The sequence below is a fragment of the Tachysurus fulvidraco genome, chromosome 17 (genome assembly GCF_022655615.1).
Source record: "Tachysurus fulvidraco isolate hzauxx_2018 chromosome 17, HZAU_PFXX_2.0, whole genome shotgun sequence".
Classification (NCBI taxonomy): domain Eukaryota; kingdom Metazoa; phylum Chordata; class Actinopteri; order Siluriformes; family Bagridae; genus Tachysurus; species Tachysurus fulvidraco.
The window spans coordinates 15,971,944-15,996,730 of record NC_062534.1 but is presented as its reverse complement, the minus strand read 5'-3'; the positions used below and the strand labels follow the sequence as shown (position 1 = coordinate 15,996,730).

At 38.2% G+C, this 24,787-nt stretch overlaps 2 protein-coding genes across 3 annotated transcripts; both read left to right on the top strand.

Annotated features, from left to right (window-relative positions):
* Positions 1-1,398: 1,398 nt before the first annotated feature.
* vegfba (vascular endothelial growth factor Ba) lies at positions 1,399-10,792 on the top strand. Of its 2 annotated transcripts, none has more exons than XM_027135072.2 (8): positions 1,399-2,345; positions 4,637-4,718; positions 4,925-5,121; positions 6,004-6,077; positions 6,818-6,850; positions 7,942-8,025; positions 9,286-9,480; positions 9,577-10,792. In XM_027135072.2, exons 1-8 carry the CDS (start codon positions 2,262-2,264, stop codon positions 9,590-9,592), a joined length of 765 nt encoding a protein of 254 aa, XP_026990873.1. In that variant the 5' UTR covers positions 1,399-2,261; the 3' UTR covers positions 9,593-10,792. The 2 variants fall into 2 exon arrangements, with proteins under 2 accessions (XP_026990873.1, XP_026990874.1); XM_027135073.2 differs by having other exon boundaries at positions 1,403-2,345; positions 4,637-4,679.
* Positions 10,793-17,711: 6,919 nt separating this feature from the next.
* stx5a (syntaxin 5A) lies at positions 17,712-24,555 on the top strand. The gene is made up of 11 exons (XM_027136093.2): positions 17,712-17,866; positions 18,536-18,756; positions 19,800-19,867; positions 19,964-20,019; positions 20,124-20,194; positions 21,128-21,244; positions 21,394-21,450; positions 21,565-21,646; positions 21,766-21,872; positions 22,115-22,236; positions 23,246-24,555. The coding sequence occupies exons 2-11, from the start codon at positions 18,688-18,690 to the stop codon at positions 23,403-23,405; spliced, it is 909 nt and encodes a 302-aa protein (XP_026991894.1). The 5' UTR covers positions 17,712-17,866; positions 18,536-18,687; the 3' UTR covers positions 23,406-24,555.
* The last annotated feature ends 232 nt before the right edge of the window (positions 24,556-24,787 follow it).

Genomic DNA, 24,787 nt, shown 5'->3' with positions numbered 1-24,787 from the left:
AGTTGTAAAGATTTTATTAACATTAATATATCTTTTTATTAATTATTTTTATAATCTCCTTCTTGTTCTTTGTCCTCATTGTACTCAAGACGGCACTACAGTATGTGTCCAAGCTTAACAGCAGCAAGTCATTAAATGGAACCTAATTATATTAGCAGGTACAATACCAGAAAAGAAATCTCTGCCGCAAAGCGTTTGTCCCAGATCTTTCCTCTGCGATGGACAAAAATAACATGGTTTGTTAAAGAAGTTCTTTAGAGTGTGACTTAGAGCCAGAATTTCTTTTCCAAATTTGAACACAAAATATTGCCCAAAGAAATAAATGTGGATAGCAGATGCCACAGTTAGCAATGTCACGTGATGTCTGACTTCAGCATTACAAATGCTGAATCATATCTCGGCTCATTTGATTGAGTTGCGTTGCCACCTCTACAAAACTGTACCATACACTTGGTTTTATTTTTAGATAATAATCAACCTTTACTTGTCACTTTCAAGAACTTATTCCAGCTGAATCACTGCATTTAGGAGACGTGTTCGGGAATGTTCCTGGGCAGATGTTGACATTGTGGGCCTTTTGCCTTCAGAGCTCCTCAGCTACGCCATGCTCAGATCTGATAGGCTGATAAGGTGCACAGACCCATATGCAGGTGCAGCTCTTTTCTCAGACTGATCTCAGAGATAACACCTCTCAGGAATGAGTCAGGAGACAGGGATGGGATTCTGAGGGATATTTTTGTGTCTGTCATTATATGGCCTTGTGCTTACTACGGCCGTGAGGCTGATTTGACACGCTTCATCATTAGTCTGTTGAAACAGAAGCTTATTACACAGACATTTACACTGACACTGATGTTAAGCATAGGATATCAGTTCTTGTCTGTTTGAATTGAGAGGGCCTTTAGGGGGTATTGTGGCAGAAAGCTGTGTTGTCACTTCGCTCTACAGAAGATAACAGCCCGCATTCAGTGATCCCCCATGAGGCTTGTGCTCTATATAACCCAAACACTTACCAATGACGTCGGGGGTCTTCACATGCAAAGGAAATGGGAGGGGTCGCGTTAAGCACTTATGGGTTATGCTGGTAAATGCATTAACTTACAGATCAGTTGTGTTGAATGTTTAAACCCAAGATATCAAGAGAATCATGCGTGTGCATTTAGTACATCTGTTCCAAGAGGCATTATTTTATAAGGCAATTTCTCACTCGAAAAGCAAACTAGACTAATAAAAGTCTTCAAACTGAACCGAGAGAGTGGGAGTTAATTATTGCTGAGACTTATGATGACGGGAGAGGGAGAAGGAGAGGGCATTACACCTGCACCGGGTTGTGAGCAAGGTCTACGGGTGGGGGGGGGGGTTGTGGGGGGGGGGGGGGTTGGGGGGGGGGGGACAAAAGCCAAAAGTTCGCACCGTGACACTCAGTTCTGCGCAGCCTCGAGTTACAGCGCGCGCGTTTCTAGTTCAGCTGCTGAAGGGCGAACAGCAGCCACACGACAAGATCCACCGACAGTAGGCCTATTTGCTTACATTTCCATCTGTGTTTTTTTTTTTATTGTACCTATTTGCGATCTTATCACTAATTTTATAGAGCGTGATAAAAACGAAACGCGTGGTGTGCCTCTGGACAAACCTAATCGTATCGTATCACAGCACAGCAGGAGCGCGGCGTGGCGCTGGGACACAGCAGACACACAGTCACGCGAGATGCGTCACGGGAAGCGAACACGCGTGGAAGGCGCATGGAAACCGTCCTCACCGCCTTGAAGGATTTATCCATTCTGAATGCATTTTTTTCCACCTTGGAGTAACACACGGGGTATTAGTGTAAACTATATATCCCCTAGTGATATCCAGACTACCCGGTGGCCTGTATTTCTGTCTAAAGGCTGTGCTTTCTTCTTGCACTAGCCGGTAATTGTGATCTGTGGAATTATAACAACGGACGCAACCACCTCGGTGTGCTCAGTGACTGGACATTCATTTGGATCGCTTATGATCGCTGACTGGATGTCGCCAAGACGTGGGACTAGTTTGTATGACAAAGAGCCGATGGGCATCCGCGTGTCTCTAACGGTTAATTAAATCTCCTGTGGGAAAAGAGGATGAGGATCTGTTCAATCCTGCTGTATAAACGTCCAAAAATGATGGTTTTGTAAAATTCAGAAAGGATAAAAGTAACCAGGAGTGCATAGAAGGAACCGAGGATCGGGCTATATAATTTAGAGAACTATTTTGGACTTACTTGGCGAACAGCAACAATGGGCACAAGGCTACAAGTTATTTTCGGCATGTTTCAGTTCGTCTCACTCGCCAGAATGCCAACGCACTGTGCCAGGGCACCGGTAAGAACACCAACAATCACTACTGGGCTTTAATCTGTAAAGTTTACTACAGGTTACTGGTTGATCACAGGTTCTGCTGGTTCTACCACTCACACTGTCTGATGAAATCACTTGATATCAAAGTAAACTCTAATTAAATCTATAATGTGGTTGGATTTTACTGCACCGAGTTAATGCTGGGTACTTTTTTTCTCCAGACCATTTACGGTGATGTTGTTTAGATAACCTCACGGTCATTGGCGTTTGCCATCTCAAAGGTTGTGCGTTTTAAAAGGAGACGTCGCGCGCAAACTGTATGCGCATTAGATCACTTTCTATTTAATTAGCTCCCATTCTGAAGATGTTATAACACCATGAGCAAAACAGCGTGAACGTTACTGCTGGACGTCTTCCCTGAAAGCATGTTTGCGCTGAGGAGGTGAAATTAGAGCTGAAAGGTTGTGTGTGTTGCTTCCTGCGTGGTTGTGCGTCAGTGCTGCTTAACTAGAAGAGACTGTGTGATTCTGGGTACTCTGTTGGTCTACGTGAAATGGGTGCCGTGCTTTATGGCAGCATCTAGGCACTGCAGACTGATTTTAGAGGTCGATCTTTCTCAGTCTTTATTCTGAAGACACCGGTGACTAATTAGGCTTTATTCTTTTTTTCTTCTTCTTTTTTTAACCGTTGTTTCTTTATTCCGTTCTGACTGACATTATTATTAGCTGAGATCCGTCTTCAAAATAGCTAGTTTATAATCCCTGGGCAGATTGTGTAGTGCACTGATATCTCTCTTGTTGTCATTTTTTTCTTACACACAGACTCATTCAATGAATCAAGCTAATGATGTAAGAGTTAATTACAGTGTTATCACCAAGTAAGGACATGGTGATGTCATCCAGTATCCATGCTTGACCTTTTTTATGCCACAGACCGGTCAGCTTTTGAGATATCCACACACCTGCCATGAAGTAAATGGGAAAATAGTGCAGATGGAGTGTTCAGTGTTTCAAGGTCTTTCGTTGGCACGTCTGCTTGTCTGGGTGAGGATGGGCAGGGCTGCCAGACAATCCGTGGGTTGAGGCACTCATAGAGAACTGCAGGCCCTGAGACGTTGTGCCGTGGATCAAAGAGTGTTAGAGAAGGGACTGACAATGCCAAACCAAGCTGCTGCTGCATGAGCTGGCAGGACTGAGATGATCATTCTTTGTGTATGTGGGTGGGACTGTGTGGCGTGCCAGCCATTCTGCCAATCCTAGGCTTGGTGGCCACATTTCACAATGACTCTAATACAAAAAAAAAGGAAATTGACTGATATTTCAATCTCTTTGTAACACTGTACCACATTGCACCAAATTTCAGCAACTCACATAATTGAGCATTCAAATAATTATCAAGCATAGAGAAACTGTTATATTTTTGAATAAGTCAATCTCTCCATAAATACACCTATATAAATGAACATACAGGCACTTTACAGCACAAGTTTAGTTCTGTTAGACATGCACAAGAATTAGATGCACATTCATTTACTTAAAATCATCCCCCAACTCGGGCAAAGGCAAACTGCTCTTTAATGTGTATGCATGTCTGTGTATGTGTGTTGTAGTGCAAAGTCTGCTCTCAACTAACTGTGACCTTGTACCAGAGTGTGTATCCAACAGTTCAGTGGGGCGTGTTCATGTGAACAAGCACTAACTTCCTGTTCTTATCTTACCCATACATGGGATCAATGCAACACACTCTCAGTTTGACAAATTTATCTATATGGATTTTAGATTGAAATCACAACTGATGAAATCTTGGCTTCTATATCGGGTCACAGTTCTACCATCATTCTTGGAATCTGTCCTCTGATCATTTTTTTTAAATGACACAAATGAGTGCACTTTTAAATTACATTCTCAGATATCCGTTTTTTTGATTTATTAGTCAATACATCAGTGGATCTAGACATTCTCATATATTATATTAGTGGTAGAATTATCTTTTGCTGTGAACCATATATATATATTTATTTGCTATAGAATTTTGGTATTTTTTGTTATTTACATTTGTACTGTTATTGGCTTATTTTACTCCTTTTGTTTTTGACTGCCCTTTGTTTAATCTCTCTCTCTCTCTCTCTCTCTCTCTCTCTCTCTCTCTCCCTCTCTCTCTCTCTCTTTCTCTATCTCATTCTCTTTCCTTTATACGACTTCTTTTTCTTCTTAGTCTTATTAGATCTACTAATAAGGATGTGCAGTTAAAATTCCTGATATTGTTGCCGTCTGTACGTATGTTATGTCTGACTGGATGTGTGTCTTCTCCTCCAGCTAGCTCAATGGCAGCCCACTAAGAGTCACGAATCAGGACAAGGTACACCTTCTCATTCAGAAAGTTTTGAGATTTTCTATGGTGAGATGTAAGAATTGCATCTTTCATGTGTATCATTTTGAGAAAAAATATTGGCCTTTGTAACATAGCATTCTTCAAATCACCATCCTTTAAAAATAAAGTGCACGTCAGTCTAGAACTTAATCATTACCCAGTTAAGACACACTCTTAACCTAGTCATGTTTCACTACTGACTACACTCACTACACTTTCCTTTCTCCTGTCAGTGGTTAGATGGATGGATGTGTACGAGAGGAGCAGCTGCCAGCCGAGAGAGACGTTGGTGGAGGTGTGGCAGGAGTTCCCTTGGGAGACACATCACCTCTTCCTACCATCGTGTGTGTCAGTGAGGCGCTGTGGTGGCTGCTGCGGTGATGAGGCTCTTGAATGTGTGCCCTCACACACAGATATGGTCACGATGGAGGTAACACCCAACACATACACACACACCATTAGCCACTCTGACTGCATACAGTACCGTACACAAACATGAAATTCTCTATAGTGAAAGTCAATGCTTTCACTGAAGAATTACACTGCAAGTCAGTGGAATGCTTTATCAATAACAAATTCCCATGTTTGCTGTAAGTTACTGTAATTCTAAATTTCTCTTACAGGGACAGTATTAACTCTAATGCAAAAAAATGCTTTCTTAATGTGATTCAGTTAGATCTCACTTCATCTTTGTCCTATTATACTTCGACCTAATACTTTTCTAATTGTCTAATTTAAGTTGAAGCCATTTCTTGCAGTTGGAACAGACATGTTGATACAGAATGTTCATAGAAGATCAGAAATACACAAACAACGAAAAATGTCTTAAGCTCACAGCACATGGTCAGTAGTTTATACTCACGAGACCTTGACTTGAAGTCTAGACTCTTGAAAACACAGATATGCATTAGGCACTTATTAAGGAATATACACACAGTAATGTCAATTTATTGTATACGAATGGCATAAATGTTTAGATAAAATAGACAAAGTGTTCTATTACAGGCACCCACACACCAACTGTCCCAACCCAAAGTGAGATCTCAAAATCTCACTCAATATGCTGAAAACAATTGTGTTAGAAAAGAGACATACACAGCATGAGGCATTCATACATATTTAGCACAGAATCTACTGTGTAATAGATATTGCTGGATTAGATTCCAGTCACATACTGTTTTGAGATATTGAAGGATAAAAGATGGAGTCATTAACATGCAGAGCTTTGTGTGTGTGTGTGTGTGTGTGTGTGTGTGTGTGTGTGTGTGTGTGTATTGGTCTGTCCTAATGCTGATTCTTTCAATTCCCACAGCTTATGAAAACTACATACATGAAGCATGAACTGGTGCAGTTACCCTTCGTAGAACATAGGCAGTGTGAGTGCAGGTGAGCCACATGTTTAAACACACTTACATTATATACCTCTATCAGCTGATTGATTCAGGGCCCTACAATAAATTTGATTCAGTGTTTAATATAAATACTATTTTTAGTGACTTCATAAAATGTCAAATGCAAAACATGATCTGGAATGCAAGGTGTGATTTACTAGATTCTCAAGCAAAAATGCATGAAAAGGTTTTGAATAGCAAAGCAGAGTTCACCGTGGACACATGGTGAATTCTCTCCCTCTGACTCCAGCACATGCATAAAAACCTTCTGTCCCTATAGAAGCTATTTCGCATAATGTCAAGGGGGGGAAGTGAGTAGCCCCAAAAGCCCCTTTTTCTGGCGTCCTGCCGAGCTCTGTGTATTGGGTCTTTATTGGGTCATTTTGTACAATTCACATTAAAATCTCTTTCAGGGCTCAGGGTTTAGGATTAGGATCAGCTGAGCTAGCGGTGCTGAGCGTTCAGAAGGATCATTTACATTTAGTCCTCATGCTTTTCTTCCGTTAAAAAATGAGGCTTCACACAGTCACCACACTGAAGCCATCAAACGCACTATTAACACTTTTCAATGCTTCTAATTTTTCTTTTATGCCAATATGTGTTGAGAGCTAGGGTTCAACCAGCTTAGATACTAAGAAGTTAAAGCCAGAGTGTTAGCAGTCTCTGAACTCTAGTATTAGAAGTGTAATGAATCTTATCCCCTCATATTAATTTGTCATTGTGTTTTTTTTCCAGGCCAAAAGCAGATCTTCACACAGAGCCAACCAGGTAAATGTGTGTCTACGTGAGCAAGTGCATGTGTGGTTGCACATAGGCTTGTGTATATAGGGCATTACGTAACATTAGACATTTACCTTAGTTATTACCTTTTTCTCTGTGTGTGTCCTCTCCCTTTTGGTGACTCAGTGATGCTGGCTGAAACGGGAAACTAATGCTCAGCTAATGTAGTGAGCAAAAGCACCCCACGTTCACACTCAGCTGATCCAACCTCATTTCTCATTTCATCACATGCACTCTGGCCAACTAAACTATAACTAATAGTGTAACAGAGTTAAATTAGCCTCAGTAGTCAATGATCAAGGTTTCTTCTTAATGTTGCCTCAGGGAGTTTTTCCTTGCCACCATCAACTTTGGCTTGTTCGTTAGCGATAAGTCTGTACATTTAGAACGCATATCCTGAATCTATATGACTGCTTCCTGACAATGTCCATTTTTTTAGAAAGGGCTTTATAAATAAAATGGAATTTAATTGAATTATAAAAGCCACTTGTGAGTACATATTGACACTGTGTTAATATGTATTTTTGATATTAAATGCAGCCTCAGTTGTCTCAGTTAAGTCTTGTAGCAGTATTTCAGTCTTGCTTACCTGCATACTACTTAGCAGTCTTACGTATTGCTTACTAAGTTCTTAATTTTAACTCTGCAATTTGTTGCTAAGGAAAACATTACTCGGTTTAGCTATAGCTCTTATAAAATTGACCTGATGTGAAATTGATGTAGCAAGAAGCATTTAGGGGCTTTGTGTGTGAGGGTCCATGCATGCATGGTTTGTGTGTGTGTCCAGCTGGCCTGTGTCTACAAAGCTGGATGAGAGTCAGAACCGAGAACTCCTTCTGAGTTGTGAAACAGAACATTTATTTTGTTGCTTAATTAGGCCACTGGCCCCCCTGAGAACTCCCGAAAAGAAAACGAGAAATCACAAGACGCAAGTCATGTGATTCTCAAATCTGTCATTGTGATGCATAAGGCCTGTTTATAGCAATGACCGTGATACCATTTAACACAGGGTAGAGTCTTTGTTGTTGCATGGAACTTTACACTCACTGAACTTATCGATCTCTGTCCCTGTCTTACAGGCAAGACCCACGACCAACGCGGAAAGGGAGGAAAAGGGAGAGGGGAAAACCAAAGCGAAAGAAACATGTCAGGATAAAACCGACGTAAGTTTCTTTGTTTTTATTTCAGCTCCATGTGACATTATAAAATGCATTATTTAAAGCAAACTAAAGAATCATCTTTAGATTTCACAACTTTATGTTTAACCAGAGCTTTAATCTGCTGCCAGGATTTAGGATTTTATATATTACATCATACGTCTAGCAATTTTTGTTTTGGAACATGCTGCACTGCACGTATACACCCAGATACCAACTAATTCAGTTCTTAAAGAATTAATTTAAGAGATTTTTCCTCTCCTCCTTTTTTATTCCTCTATCATATGCATGGAAAGGGCAAGCAGAGGGCGATTTCTTTTGGATCGCCTATCCCTCTCTGCTATCCATCATTCACCAGTCTATGGATAGATTCAGTGGCAGGTGTGAAATTAGGATAATTTGTGGGCCAGAAATCCCCCTCCCCATCCCCCATTGTGACTTCTTGACTCCTTAAGCACATCCACTCATGCAAAGACAGATTTCCTCCTTAATTAACTCACTCAGCTGTAGATTTCCTTCTCTCCCTTTTTCGGTTAATTCAATAAAAGTGGCAGTCGCATCAATCTAAAGGCATTATTAAAAGCATTATAGGTTAAAAGCATTATTAATAGGATACTACACAGTCTCTATGTGCTCTTTTAGCATTCTAAGTGTTGCATGCCTGGGGGACTGTTGGCTGAGCATGGAAGGATAAAGAGAGATTCAGACAGGTGGACTATATTATTAAAAGTCTATAATGCTTCAGCATTAGATGAAAAAGTGTGCATTACAGAAATTCTATCATGACACAAAGCAGTGTCCAAATCTATTGATTAATTTGATGAAATAACTATTACCTCAAGCATATTTTGTTAAACAGTGACAAAACAATATCATAAAATCCAGTGTTCAAGTAGTAATTTAATTTACTTGCAATAATACTCGCAATAAACATTTGCTGCTGATAACAAGATTTGGTTGCCAAGCGACATCGCACACAAAGATAAGGGTATTCTGTGGACATAAAAGTCATTATTATCATTAATTGTTTATACATAACCATTACAGAACATTTTTCGTGCCATAAACTAGATTTCCATAAATTTCAGTCGCCTCCAAAAGGAGTGTTAAAAATAATAATAGTAACTAATAAAATGGCTTTATTGGTTTAAAACCAAATATGCAAATATGTATATATCAAGTAATTCCAATGCTTTTGATCTATTTTTTAATGTTATTTTTTACTATTTTAAAATGGCATATTTAAGTCTTAGTCTGTCCTAATAGGACTCCAGCACCTACAACACCTGCACCTCCTGCTCTCCCAACTAGCATCTTGCCTTCTCACCCTGCCGAAGAGCAATGTCCACCCTGCCCGATGCGCAGAATGACATCAGAGCCACCGATGTGCGAGTGCATATGCAGTCTAAGGGAGATGAGCTGCACCAAGAGAGGCAAACAGCTCAACCAGCACAGCTGCAGGTACACATGTCCTACTTTTGTACTGCCACTGCTGCACTAATTCATTAAACCTTTGGCATGTCAGTATTTTTATTCCTCATTCTGCTTTTATTTCAGATGTGAAAGAGTATAATGAAATGAGGGTCCTTTCTTCCTTCTCTGGTTACAAAGCACTGTAACTTCATCCATCTTTCGAGACAGTGTCTTTATCGTGGAGTCGTAGAGCAGGAGTCACCTCAACAAGAGTAGCAGAACCTCCTGCCTCCCTGCTACCCACCTCTTCACCTTTAGTGCAGTATTAGATGCATGTATTCAGCTCGGTATCCGTGTCCCAGTATTGGTGTGTGTATACCGTGTGTCTCCAGATTTTCATCACTAAATCCCTGAAGCATCATGCTGCAATGGTTTGGATAGCCAATCATGCATAGTAGCACAAGCTGCTAGTGGAGTCACAGGAAAGGCATGTTGCATTCAAGTGGATTGGATTGTTGTGCTAATTCATGCTAATACACAAAATCTTAATAGATCCATCACCCCCACAAGACATTTGAAAAAATGTCACTGGTTGGAAAGACTTCACTCATATGACTGTGTTTGACTGATCTGGAAGCTGGAATTCACAGTTTTATTGACCTTCAAATAGCTGGGGTTATCTTTTTTTTTTTTTTTTAAAGAAACCCCAAAACTTTGCCAAAAAAAACCCCAGTGTCCTAAATTAGGTTGCAGGACATTCAATCGTTAGGACATTTCCCATCTGTTCTGGGCATATATATGTGCTGTGACTGATAGAGAGACTGGTATTGAGATGTGCTGAATGGATAGATGGGCGTCTGTGTGGTCTGAGTATAGAAAGATAAGGATCTCTGTGACAGGCCTGATTTATTCTCAGCCTCCATAAGCCCATCACGTGGCCTCCAGGACTGTATCAATGAGTCTTATTGTGTTTGTTTGATTTGCTTTTTGTCTGGAGCTTTCCTTTGGGAATAAATGAGACTTTCCCTCAGGCCAGGCAGTGAGGGGAATGTCAATAGTAAAGAAACCTGGCTATATTCCACTGCTGATTCCAACAAACACACACAAACACACAACAAACTCTCTCTCTCTCTCTCTCTCTCTCTCTCTCTCTCTCTCTCTCTCCCTCTCTCCCCCCCTCTCTCTCTCTTTTGCTCTCACACACACATGCACACACTTGTCTTAACTTACTTATATTGTATTTGAAATTTCCCATGTTTCTACCTCTGCCTTTTTTCTAATTCAATCTCTCTCTCTCTCTCTCTCTCTCTCTCTCTCTCTCTCTCTCTCTCTCTCTCTCTCTCTCTCTCTCTCTCTCTCATACATAACAGGTGATTATAAGCTTTTCTTTATTAATACTAAGAGAAGAATTAAAAATTATTTTACATTTATATCATTATATTCAGTTGTTATGTAAGTCTTAGTTATAATATTGTAGCCTTATGTGGTTCATTTATATAAAAAAAGAAAACAACAAAAAAAAAAAACAACAACAAGAAGTTGTAATGGTGCCTTTGTTGTTTTGTGTTCTGTTAAGCTGTCTTAAAGCATCGGCCTGGGTGGCCTGCTACGGACACATTCTCTGCCACAGCATGCATCTATATGAGGGTCTGTATTTAATTCGAACAAAGGGGCAAGAATAAAAAAAGAACAGCTCTGTAGCAGAGAGGCACATCTGTTAAATCAATCAATACATCAAATCTTAGCACTGATATTAACAACCTGAGATGATTATTTGTTAGTTTAAAAATCTGAAATCTGTGGCATTCTGCACTGACTATAGGGTATCCAAAATATAATATATTTATTTTTTTATATTGAGTTGCCTTTTATATCTAGCTTTGTTGATGTTGCTTTGGGGTATTTTTTGTCACATAACAACTGTGAGAATATTAATATCAGAGGAGATATAATTCAGTATTTTGTCTAGAATCATGCATTGGTCATAGCCATCTGTGAACGCTCAGGTCTGTAAGTTTGATATTATCTGCAAGAATATGTGAATATATAGATATATTCTGTACATTTAGGTGAAGGTAATGGACAGTGGCTGACAGCCACTTAACTTCCTCGAAGTCTCATCATGTAGCATATCTGACTGAAATCCGTGGTTTAACCTAAGGGATATTTTGCAATAATATTATGAATATAGTTATACATCTGCAATAATGTAAATAAAAAAAATCCCTGACTTATAGTTTGCTTCACACTATGGTTATGGGTTAATCGTTCCATTTGTGGTGTTTTGTTACGTCAAGTTTGTTATCTGCTGTGTAAAGAAGACATCGTCCTGTCTTTTGCTCGGCTAAATGTTTGTCTCGACTCAAATGACTGTAATAGATTTAGAAGGTAATTTATTCCAGACTTCATATTACACCTACTGTAGGGATTGACTACCACGCTCAATGTACAGTTATCTAAATTTACTGCTACTAGTTGTATTGGAAATATAATACACAAAAATACACAGTATGTATATTATATATGAATGTACCAGTTCTCTTCAGTGTTACCGTGCACCTTGAATCATGTACAGGAAATTTCGTCTGCATTCCGTCTTTTATGTGAATTATGGCTTTTAAAGAGACAGTACTGTCTAAGCTATAGTTTAAATTCTGTGTAATCTATATTTGTATAATGGTAACAATCAATAGTAACAATCTTACTGCTGCTACACCATTTATGCCCTATTCCTCTGTTAGTGAACAAGTATAAATCACTCATATTGCCATACAATGTACAATCGGAGGGGCAATACATGTGTCTAAATGCGTATATACTAAGCTGACATGCTTTCAGTAGACCTCCAGCAACAGCCATAATGTAATGTTCAGTATATTGTATTATTAAAGTGAAATGTCCTATTTTTGAGAAACTGTGGTTATTGATGTCTCTATAATTTTTTTCAATTCTGCTCTCTCTCTCTCTCTCTCTCTCTCTCTCTCTCTCTCTCTCTCTCTCTCTTTCTCTCTCTCTTTCTCTTTTGCCCTTGTTGGTTAGGTAATGAAAGACAAACATGTTAATAATTATCATGCATGTCTGGGAGGCACGGGCAGACGCCTGCCAGCAGCACATTGATGTGAGAAATAATATTATCTCTCTCCCTCCTCTTGCCTCAATGTTGCTGAGTCAGTTATTTGCCACAGTACCACACACACACACACACACACACACACACACACACACACACACACACACACACACACATATAAGTGACTCAGCTCATATGGTAGAGCAAATGTCACCTGCTCTCCACCTCGTCTGGGCACAGCACAGCACCTGCACAACATTTGCAAGTGTTTTCCAAGCTTTTCTGCTAGTTATTAATGGGTTATTGTAATTAGATCAAGACTATTGCCTATGTCTTGGAAAGGTCAGATTTCATGACTGCCATGCTGTAAAAAGTCAAGTTATTTTGTAGTGCTCAGTAATATGGACACTTGGGACATTTGGGAAGATTGTGTTTAATGTAGCCACAGATGTTCGATTCAGTTGACATTATCAAAGCTGTGCTTTATTTCCATTGCTTCATGTGTGTACAGGGAAGCAGGGAGTGGATGAGTAAACATTTTGCAATGTACCATCTATTGCCTGTGGATGATGCAATTAAGTTTAATTTCTTTTTTATTTTATTAAATGGGTGTATGCTGGTGGAAGCAGTGTGAGGCTTTAATCCGATGCTGATGTACCTTTCTGTCAGGCCTTTGTCTGTGCAAGGACCAAATTTAACCTTCTGTAATTGATTAGCAAGGCAGAGAGAGAGAAAAATGGAGAATGAGTCATCTGTCTAGTGGTTGCTTTTTTATTGTCTGACTCTGTCTTTAGAGGTGCCTCTCTCTACGTTTCTCTCATCTCTGTATGCCATATAATAGCAAAACTCCTTCACATAAGGCAGCCCCATTCTCATTGCCTTTACAAATGTGAGAATCTCTTAAATCTTTCCTTAAGCTGAAAAAACAAACTTGTCTGTTTGCTTTATGATCTCTTTTTCTATCTCACCCTAGGGGTTCTCTCTTCCTCTCTCACTCTCATCCCTCACATTTCCATCTCAAAGCAAAGGCCTGTTTATTTCCATCTATCCATCCATATCTCTTTGTCTCATGCACGGTCCCTCTCTGTGGCAGCGGTGATAAAAAATCAGCCATGTTTACACTGCCACTCTTTGTTGAAGCAGCTGTGTTCAGAGGGGATCTGGATGGTATCTGGACAACATGAACGTACGTGCATGTGTGTTTTGATGGCATCAGAGAGTGACGACAAAAGATATGCATGTATATGAAACAGAGTAAGAAAAGCATTAACACATTGTTGATGTGAAATTGTGAGTATTTGTAAGTGAATAAAGATACTCTCCAAAGTGTGTAAATAAATGCAGTTTTTATGTTATCGCTATTTAATGTCATATTAAAGACACACACGCATCTGGCCAGCACATCATGCTCTAATATCTCTGAATAGTGTTTTTTTTTTCTATTTACTTCTTTTGCATTTTTTATTTTGATCATTATCAAAGATTGTTAGCACAGTACTAAATTCACAGAATGTCTTTATAGAACTAATTTAGGAAGTCATACATAATGTCCTTAAAGACGTTATTAAACAAGCTCCATAGATTTGGACTGTTCGGTTCCAAGATTACTATATAACAGCTAACTTGGACATTGTTAGCTGAAGAAACCACATGGTAAGCTTTAACAGTGGAGCAGTGAGTAAAGTTGTCACCACATAGCCTCAGGGTCCAAAGTTTGATCCTGGTCACTATATGTAACAGATTTTACATATGGTCTCTGTGTCTAGCCAGGTTTCCTCAGGGTTCTCTGGTTTCCTCCTACTTCCCAAAAACATGTGATATTATATCCTGCATTATTCCCAGTGTCCCAAATAAATACTGACATCTAACTGGTGTTAAATTGTCAAATAACGTACATAAAAATGTTCTTTGGCTAGTCTAATAGTTTTCCTGAGCATTATATATATATTATTATATATATATATATATATATATATATATATATATATATATATATATATATATATATATATATATATATATATATATAAATCACATTTAGGACTGCTGTAAACTTGAACTTCAAGGGTCTGAGTTAAAAAAAAACATTGGGCAATTACTCACAGACTATGTTTTAACATGTTATAGTTCCACAGATAAAAAGGAGGGTGATTTCAAGGGGTTCAAGAAGTCAAGACCTGAACGTGCCCCAGAATATGTTTGCTAAATGATCTCATTATTCCATCCATCCATTTTGTGTACAACATATCCTACACAGGGTCACGATGAATCTGGGGACATGGGAAGGAAGGCAGGAGACATCACAGGTGGGGTGTCAACCCAACTCAGGACCCACAAACTATGGCCAACTTTCAAGATGCCAATCAGCCTACAATGCATGACTTTGAAATAGGGAGGAAACCCCCAAATTACAAGAACACTCTGCCAACACAAACACAGGAATCAAACCATCACCCCCCAGCAGTGTGAGTCAGACGTGCTAGCCGTTAAGGAAATTTAAACATGAAAACATGGTTTTGTTAGAAGCAGCACAAAACAGGTTGTCCTTAACACTCCCTAATGCATGCATGTTGTTGTTAACGCGGTTGTTTTTGAAGTGTATCCTTCTTTTGATTTTCCCATCTGTATCTATACGGAGAAACATAAAAATCCTCACAGTCACTGAGGAGGAAAGATTACAGCAACACAACAGCACAAACAGGACATGCTGCTTCTTGTTGAGGTTCCATTACACAAAGCTGAGTGTGTGTTTGAGTGATAACATGACAGTTATAAACAGTGACCGTTATCTCAAAGCGGCCATCTCTGTGTAGCATTTACCCCATTTCTCCATTTGTTCCTATATTAGACTGAATAAAAAACGAAAGAAAAATATTTCTATTTTCTATTAAGTCTTTATTTTTCCTCATGTATTAAATGAATGAAACACATTGGCTACAGTTTTATTTATGTATTTTAGTAAAGTGGCGACATCTGGTGGTTAAAGCAGCTTTGGCGAAGTTATCTGAATGGGCTTCTATAATGCGTTCATGTGACATTATTAAAACGTTCTGACATTTTGTTCAATGCACAAAGCAAAAGTCATACTTTTATCAAAAAATTGTGCTCGTACTTACAACTAAATAGAAAAATCAATGTGCGTTGGCTTTATTGTCATTATAAATATTGTCTGGCGGCCCCTAGTGGATTAGTTGGATTATTATTATTAAAATTGTTGTTGTTGTTCGCTGTTGTTGTTGCTGTTAATAATAATAATAATAATAATAATAATAATAATAATAATAATAATAATAACAACTAGATTTGTAAAGTTCATCGTGGTAAACATTGATGTTGACTTGTCAGAGCAAGTATTCCTAAAGGCCGGTATGCTAGGGTGCCAATACTTTTAGAGGCAAGCGGATACGAGCATGTGACGTCACACGAATACCCGCAATTCCCCTCGTTGTGCTGAGTGTTCTGATATATCACGTGACCATTTTATGGTATTTTTCAATTTTGTGGCGGGGCAGCACGTGACGTCACATTACGTAATCCGAATACCCGTAAGGAAGTTCGCCTCATTGTTCTGAGTGTTTTGTCACATATGTCACATGTCAATGTTGTGGAAAGATTTTTGATTTTTTATATTTGGAGGCGGGGCTGTGGGAAAACGGAAAGGCCAACCATTAGCTTGGGTTAATGTTTGTCTGGGCAGTTTTGTTCTGCCCAAGTGTTTTAAGGTTCTAAGTTTTTGTCCCTTTTACCTAAAAGCATGCAGATAGGTAGACTGACTTGACAATAAAGGTTGTCCAAAGATGAGCAATTCTCCCACCTCACAACCAGTGTTCCTAGGATTGGCTACAGACCTACTGTGCTCCTGACCTAAAAATAATGTTGCTGAAGAAGACAAATTAATGTTTTACTGTGTGAGTGGAAGGAAGGTTCTGTTAAAAATTAGAACATTTCATATGGAACAAAATGATAACAGTGGCACAACAGGTTTCTGCCTCATGGGATGACGGATACTCTGCTCTAATTGCTACAATTTGTATGTGAACAATTTATAATAAACAAAGAATATAACCATCACTATTTCACAACTATTAGTAGACATTTTAAACAGTTTTGTTCTGACAAAGCAAGGCTTTAATTTTATCTCACTGGTACTCACTGATGAAAATATTTTTTTTTCTTGGAACTACTGGATACCTATCTATTCTAGTGAGGGTCGTAGTGGATTTAGAGCCTATACCAAAAACACTGGATGTGAAGTAGGACTACATCACAGATGCCGGTCGATCACATGGCATCATTAACACGCGATCATATATTCAATTCTACCTACTGGTATGTTTTGGGAGGTGGAAGGAAACACGAGAAACCAAGAGAAACCCACATAGACACAAGAAGATTATGCCCAGATACTCCATGGACACAGTAACCTGAGCTCATGATCAGACCTGGGACAGATCTGAAGCTGTGAGGCAGCAAATCAGAATCTGACAGGAAAGAATTCCAATTTAAAGACAAAAACAAGATACAAGCACCTCAGTTTGTACTAGATTTGTTCTCGCCTTCAATGCTTTTGGAGTCGAGTGGATACGAGCATGTTACGTCACAATTCCCCTCATTGTGCTGAGTATTTTGATATATCACATGTCCATTTTGTGGTATTTTTTTATTTTGGGGCGGGGCTGCAAGTTATTTTGGGGTGGGGCTGCAAGTGAAGTTTTTTTATGTTTCATATATTGGGGGCGGGGCCAGTCGTACACCTATTTAAACCTTTATCCAGAGTATCACCCTAAAAAAGCTGGCTGAGTTTGGTGTAGATAGCTCAAAAACCTCCTGAGTTCTAAACCTCTAAAGGTTTACACACACACACAAACACACACACCTTTGCAGTCTGCAGGGTGAAGACTTCTTTCTAGAAAGAAAATTAAAATGTTCTATTCTTTTTTCTATTCTAAGTGCCTTACAAACTTGCTTGCATATAATATATTTGCCAATCTGATATGGAATTGCTCATGAATAATTAAACAAATATGCAAATTAGTCCGTGATATAATCTCGCTTCCCTCTGTAAGCATAAAAAATAAATTTTAAAACACATTTTTTGTAATTCGATGCTCTGTCAGCAACTGGACGTGCTGTTGAACCTCTGACGTGAAACGGCTTCCGTTCACAACAAATAAAGAGAGAAAAGAAACTGACACACCCATAATAAGTCAGTCATTAGTCAGGGCTCTGAGACAATCGGCGCGCATGCCTGCTGGTGGACGTGGCAATGACGTCACGCGCCGGAAGTTGTAAGCACGGAAAAGACACATCTGAAACTGTCGGCAATCCGGCGTCTCAGAAAAGCGACAGATTTTCCAACTAACAGTGAGTAAACGTATACGGTTTATATTGGCTGTATTGGTCACGGGTTTAATATAGTATTCTGTTAGTTCTCGCTAAATTACATTTTGTATAACTGGAACTTAGGTCGAATCTTTCAACTAGCATACAGCTAACCAGCTGACGAGCTAGCAGATATACGTAGCAACAAAGCTAGCGTTATTTCACTTTCACAGTAGATGTGTCTCAAACAGGATCTTAACCTTTATCTATGCGCACTACATAGGGTATAAATAAACGCCTCTTATCCCTGATATAGTGCACTTGATGGGCATTATGGAGCCATTTGTACTGAGCCGATACTTCTTCTTTTTAGCCAATTCTTCGCCACTACTAAATCATTTGTGTATATTATTATCAATATAAATAGATTAGTATTAAAGATTTAGACAGATTCAGGCATGTAACTATCAGCTACGTCGTGTTAGATATCCTAATTATACAGCAGTGAGCTGGAAGCTTCCAGGCGATTCAGTGTTGAACTGTCGATTTTCAAGCAGCTGCTGAAATATAGCTACGTCATTGAACCATCGCATGATAGTCAATTTGATCGATTATTGCTTTGTTTACATCCAAAGATTACCTTTAACAGATATGTTTTAAGGAGACGTTTGTTAACCACATGCTCTTTAACTATGACCTGTTTTTCCACAGATGATGCGCGTTCAGGAGCTCAAACCACCATCAGCAAGTTTCTAGTGGTTTTAAATCCATCTCGTTAAATTCTCTTCACCCACCGAAGAGGTGTTTACTTTGGACTTTACTTCGGAAATTACCAGGGCCACCTCACTGTGGTTTGCAGAACCATGACTTGCAGAGATCGCACTCTGGAGTTCCAATCCGCCTGCAAGTCCCTGCAGGGGAGACAGTTACAGGTAGGACACAAAACTCACTCCTCTGTTTAAAACAGTTGACAGAAAACAAGACACCTACCTGATTAAGATAGGAATGTATCACAAAGGTGCCAACGTTTATGGTTTAGTCAAAGTACTTTTGGTGACAAAATACTGATCTTGTTTAAAAAAATTAAATAAAAATAATAATTCTGCACATTGCAAATTTATCTTTCATCATATCTACCTATATAGGTTTGGCAACAAATCAATTATGTTATGATAATGTATAGAAATACCTCTTTTTTTTCTAGCAGTTATCTACAGGTTTGCAAGCCCCCCCACCATCTATCTATTTATTTGTTTGTTTATTTATTTATTTCTGGACTTGCCTACTCCCACAGGCACTCTTGACTGATCCCACCTATTTGCAGTTTCCCATGCTTACAGATGAAAACTTTTGCTGGTTTAATTTTATCAAAAATAAAAGTAAATTAGTAACTTAAACCACCGTGACTCTCACTTACCTCTGATCATGCTCACAAGCTTTTTGTCTTGGAGCCAGTAGACCTAGACAGCAGTGTGTTCTTATTAAAAAAGGAGCAACTTATTTTATTAAGCACTGTGGTCTGACCCGAAAATATTTTGTTAACGTAAAAGCCTGGATGTTAATTGCCACATATTTGAAAAACATTAGCCATGTTTGCATATGCTAGAATTGTGTTGGTACCTATGATATAAAAAGGCAGTCACACATTATTTTAGTTTTTATGTGCTATGGGCGTGTGAATATGATTCTCTGTTCTGTAGAGGAAACAGTTGCTCTGCTGTATTTGCTACATGAGGTTTCACATTTAATCTTCTGAACCCATTTAAATTCCTTGAGACGTTCTCACCTGTAGCTTTTGTTGCTCAGTAATGAAGGTCATGTCCTGGTTTGTAGCGTTTTAAGCCTTGAAAAATCCCCTGTATTTTTTTTATTTCTAAACTGTAACTAAGCAGAAATTTTGTATTGTTATTGTTTGTGCTCATTTCACTGTACATGTTAGGATTGTTACATCCATTTTACTGTTTCTGTGTTACAGAATGGTACGCTGGCAAAACCAAATCATAATGCTCTTAAACAGCGGAGTGACTTCACACTCATGGCAAAGTAAGACTTGTGAATATATAAACAAGTATTATTTCTGGCATTTTAGTTTTATGTAGCTCTCAGCATTTTCATTCCTGCTACTTTTGTGCCTTTCAGGAGAATTGGAAAAGACTTGAGTAACACGTTTGCTAAACTGGAAAAGCTCACGATTTGTAAGTACTTGGCTGATTAACACTGTCTGTGCATTGGGTTGTAAGTCCTGTAATGTGTGTCAGTATGATTTACAACCATTAGTAACACACTTCTCATTCTTCAGTGGCCAAAAGGAAGTCTCTGTTCGATGACAAGGCTGTGGAGATTGAAGAGTTGACCTACATCATAAAGCAGGTCAGAGGTCATTCATAAACATAAAACAGTCAGGCCTGTAAATATTTGGACATTTGCATTTGGACCTTTGTCGTGGTTAGCTATTTACAACAATATATACAAGTAAAAATTAAATATCAACTGTAATACATTAAGCAATATCAAATGAGGCATGAATATCAGCATGGTTGTGACTCAATATATGTAGTCATAGCTGTGCCAGTATTCAGTATGAGCTCATTTGCAATCGCGATATTGATTCTATACAATTCTTATAGAAACAAGAAATGAATATCAAGTAAAAGATCTTTCTGACATAATATGGTCAAGTGCCCCTGAATATTTTTTCATTTGCTAGAGTCCTGAGGAAGCCACATTCAATTTATAGCTTGCTCGGTCATGTTGATTTGTACTAACCTGTGTAAGGTGTTTTCCATGACATTGGCTTTGCTTCATCCTTCTCACCTTCATGCGACAATTATTCCTATATATAGTCAAAGGTTATATTCATGAAAACTATTATGTACTGATGTCACTAACATGACAAAAGTAACAGATTAAAACTAAGAAGTGGAATTTAAAGCTTGAAGTAAGCAGGTAAAAGGCCTGGAAGTGTGACAATTTAATTTGGTGTCTGTTACTGTTAACTTTCAATAGGAAGTCCAAAGAGCTGCCAGTAAAGCAAGCTACCATTTGCTGAAAAATTCTGTGCATACAAATTTGGGCTGATTATACATTGTTTTTTTTCCCCCTAAACTGAAGTTAGTTCACTGCAAATATTTTTTCATAAAGTAAAGCTTGCACACACATGCATTGAATTGTCGTTTCCTCATTTTATTAATGCACACGAATCAATGTGGATGCAAAGGTTTAAAGACCAGATAACAAGACATTTTTGGTTTAAAGCTATAATGCTCTGTCTATATTTTTTGTGTGTGTTTGTCTCTGTTTCAGGACATCAACAGTTTAAATAAACAGATAGCACAGCTGCAAGACCTGGTTCGCTCTCGAAGTGGTCAAAATGGACGGCACATTCAGACACATTCCAACACGATTGTTGTCTCTCTCCAGGTAACAAGTCTTATCTGATTATCTCCAAGAAGTGCTTTTGAGATTTTTATCTTTCTTATCCTTCATTCATGTTGACTAGACTAGCTGTCCTGCTGTAACATGTAAAAATGCAACAGAAATATTGACGTACACTCTTTTAATGTTTGCAGTCAAAGTTGGCATCGATGTCTAACGATTTCAAGTCCGTGTTGGAAGTGAGAACCGAGGTAATGTTTATTTACCCCTTTTTCATTACAGTTGTATCTCACAGCTGTCCTTCTTATTTCCTTTATAGTAAGGAGTGTTGTGAACATTTTTTGTATTTGTTCTAATCTGTGTAGAATCTGAAACAGCAACGCAGCAGAAGAGAGCAATTCTCACAGGCGCCAGTGTCCACCTCACCTATGCTTGCCAACAACTTCAGTAAGTTAGCAAGCCACTGCAGTTTTACCTCATCAGAAAGGAAATAAACAAAAGTTTTTGTCATGGTAATACACAAAGAATTTTTTTTTTTTTTGAGTTTTGTGAACTTTACTTTTCAGGTAACTCAGTATTGATGCAGGATGAATCTAGAAGCCTTGGCAGTGATGTGGCCATTGACATGGACTCAAGAGCAAATCCCCTTCAACTGCAACTTATTGATGAACAGGTACGATTCAGTGGCAAGTGTTTCAGATTTGTATCACTGTTTCTTGCATGCCTAACATGAAATGTGTCTGTTTTGTTCATTTAGATGATTGGATTTTTTTATTTATTTAGACATTCCTTTGTTTCTTTTGTGTAAATGTTATTGTCTACAATCTATGTTTATATAATATATGCATATATTAAACTTGATTTGAATAGATAACTGTTACTCCTCTTTCCCCCAATCCTCAATGTCATTTCTAGGACTCTTACATCCAGAGTCGAGCAGACACCATGCAAAACATCGAGAGCACCATTGTGGAGCTGGGCTCTATCTTCCAGCAGCTGGCACATATGGTCAAAGAACAAGAGGAGACCATACAGAGGTGAGAAGGAGAATGCTTGAATAGTGCTGTGTAGTGTGAAGTATACATTTATCAGCTATCCCGTCAGTTAAATAAAAGTTCTTTTGTCCGCTCACATTCAACAGGTTTTGGGGCAATGAAAACCAGGCTAGAAAGTGTTAGTTAGTGAAATATAATTGTTTATGAATCAAACAAATGAATATGTGGCTATTTCTAATGTAAGGGTTTGGCCAGCATATTGGCTATGAGTTAAAGAACATATTATTTACTTCTGGCTAGCTTTATCACCGTGTTAAACGACAAGGTGACTGCATGTTATGCTAGCAGGACAGTTATAGGATGTGCTGGTGTTGCTCTACCCTATATTTTACTTACTTTTGTACCTACTTCCACATACCTGCTCAGTCATGATTCTGTTACAGGATGAATAATCTAGCTAGTTAAAAACATTTTGTCAGCCATTTCACACTTCAGCCAGTTTGTACACTACAGCAGGCTTCGGTTCCTGTTCTGAGTTTAAATATGACTACATACCAAATGGAAATGTTTGTTTTAAATAAAGTCAATAAGGAGTATTTATTTTAAATTATGGAAATGAGTATACAACTGATAGCTAGGACTATGTGATCTGTGTGACATTGCTGACAGTGCTGATTTGTCCACCCTTTTGTTTAGTAGATGTAAGTTGTTAAGTAGTGTTAATGGGATGGAGTAGAGTTTAAATAAATAAAAATAACTGTCTTCCTTGATTTTTCAAATAACACATTTGTGTTCTAGTCTTCCTTATAGTAATACATACTGTGAAATGAGTCAGAATATCATTCTAGATTTGTGATTGGATGAGGTTTTCTCTTTAATATGCATAGTTATCTATTAATATAATTTCATGAACATACTGTATGAGATGGTATAAAGGCACTGATATAATCCTCTGGCAAACTGAGTGAGTATTTAGCATTAAGACTGGTACAACTGGAAATTCATGTTGAAATGCTGTTAAATGTTGGATATTTTTCTTGTTGCTCTGTAGGATTGATTCCAACGTGGAGGACACTCAGCTGAACGTGGACATGGCTCACACGGAGATCCTCAAATACTTTCAGTCGGTCTCCTCCAACCGCTGGCTAATGATTAAGATATTCCTTGTACTGGTGGTCTTCTTCATCATATTTGTGGTCTTCCTTGCCTGAGAGGAAAGCACCACAAGGAACGAAGGGATTAGGACATGGACGATGTGCAGTAGCCATGGACTATTAATGGGCGATGTGCAAAAAAAATGAAGTAGACTGGACAACAATAACTTTGCGAAGAGAGCGGACATATTGTACCACTTATGTGTTGTATGCTTGTATACTCTGAATGAAAAATGTTAGTTAAATTATAGAAACTTGTACGGTTAGTCTTGCTCTCTGCATAGATTATGACGATGAGGGCAGTTTTAAAAAATCCTGCCCTATTCATTGAGTGGGGTCAGATTTCATTCTTGTCTTTTCTCTTTGTTACCTTGACACATTTACATTATAAAACCTAAGCCTTCACTTACCATACTTATTTTAGGGAGAAGGCTTATTTTGTGAATGGTTTGATTCTGCAAACTGGTTTAGTTTTTTTTCCCCTGACAGTGTTATCAGCAATTAACGATAACATGAATGATGTAAAGGACTCGCTTTTACGATAAATTAATATGATCACTTGTACAGGTTTCCTTATGATAAACTTTCGAACTTACATGTGTTTCATCCTGTCTCCTGTTTGTTTAAAGGAGAATTAGTCCTTTGATAAAACTAATAATGGCCTTGTAATGGCTTTTTACTGTAAATTGTTGAAAGAGTTGCTTATTTTCCTTATTTTTAATTTCCAAAGCAGATATAGCAAGCTAGTTATTCTGTTCTCATGATTTTACGCTTTGTATAGTGTAAATGAAGACTGTTTTTAGTGCTTTGTTGAAGATTTGTGACTTAACCATACAGCGAGCCAAAACAGAAGCATGACTTTTAAAACCATAATGTGAAGTTCAATCTACGTTAAGTTCTCAGTCACTAAGAAGGCAGAGTTTGCAAAATACCCAGGTTAATATTATAAGGAACAAACTTTGCAGTAAATTCTGAAAGTTTAAGGCATCAATAGATATTAACCAGTATATGTAAAGTCTCTTGATCATTCAGTTTCTCATTCACTCCTTTCATTAGACAATTCTACATGAACCATGTACAGCATATTAATTAATAAGCACTTTTTTAAATCATGTGTTTCCTCACTTTTTTAAGCTGAATGATGCCTCAAGTAAGAGCTGACCATGATTTCTGGAAAGGAACTGCATATTAAAAACAAGTTTATGAACCTGGATTATTTTCCTTTTTTGTAACTGAAACAAAACATGTTTGTGGTTGTTTTGATTTGTTTGCTTCTTAACATTAACACATTTACTACAATACACAGTGAGGGAAAAACAACAGGGTGGTGTGATGTAGCCTAAAGTTTCCAATAACATCATCCATTTATTATTTCAGGCTTAGATAATGTGGAGTAACTGCCAAACTAATCCCTCTGAAAAACATAATAATAATTCTAA

Coding starts and splice junctions, on each gene's coding strand:
- vegfba (XM_027135072.2), top strand. CDS start 2,262: ATGGGCACAAGGCTACAAGTTATTTTCGGCATGTTTCAGTTCGTCTCA. Junction 4,719..4,924: donor AAGTTTTGAGATTTTCTATG/GTGAGATGTAAG, acceptor TTCTCCTGTCAG/TGGTTAGATGGATGGATGTG. Junction 6,851..7,941: donor CTTCACACAGAGCCAACCAG/GTAAATGTGTGT, acceptor CCTGTCTTACAG/GCAAGACCCACGACCAACGC.
- stx5a (XM_027136093.2), top strand. CDS start 18,688: ATGACTTGCAGAGATCGCACTCTGGAGTTCCAATCCGCCTGCAAGTCC. Junction 20,195..21,127: donor TGACCTACATCATAAAGCAG/GTCAGAGGTCAT, acceptor TCTCTGTTTCAG/GACATCAACAGTTTAAATAA. Junction 21,873..22,114: donor TGCAACTTATTGATGAACAG/GTACGATTCAGT, acceptor TGTCATTTCTAG/GACTCTTACATCCAGAGTCG.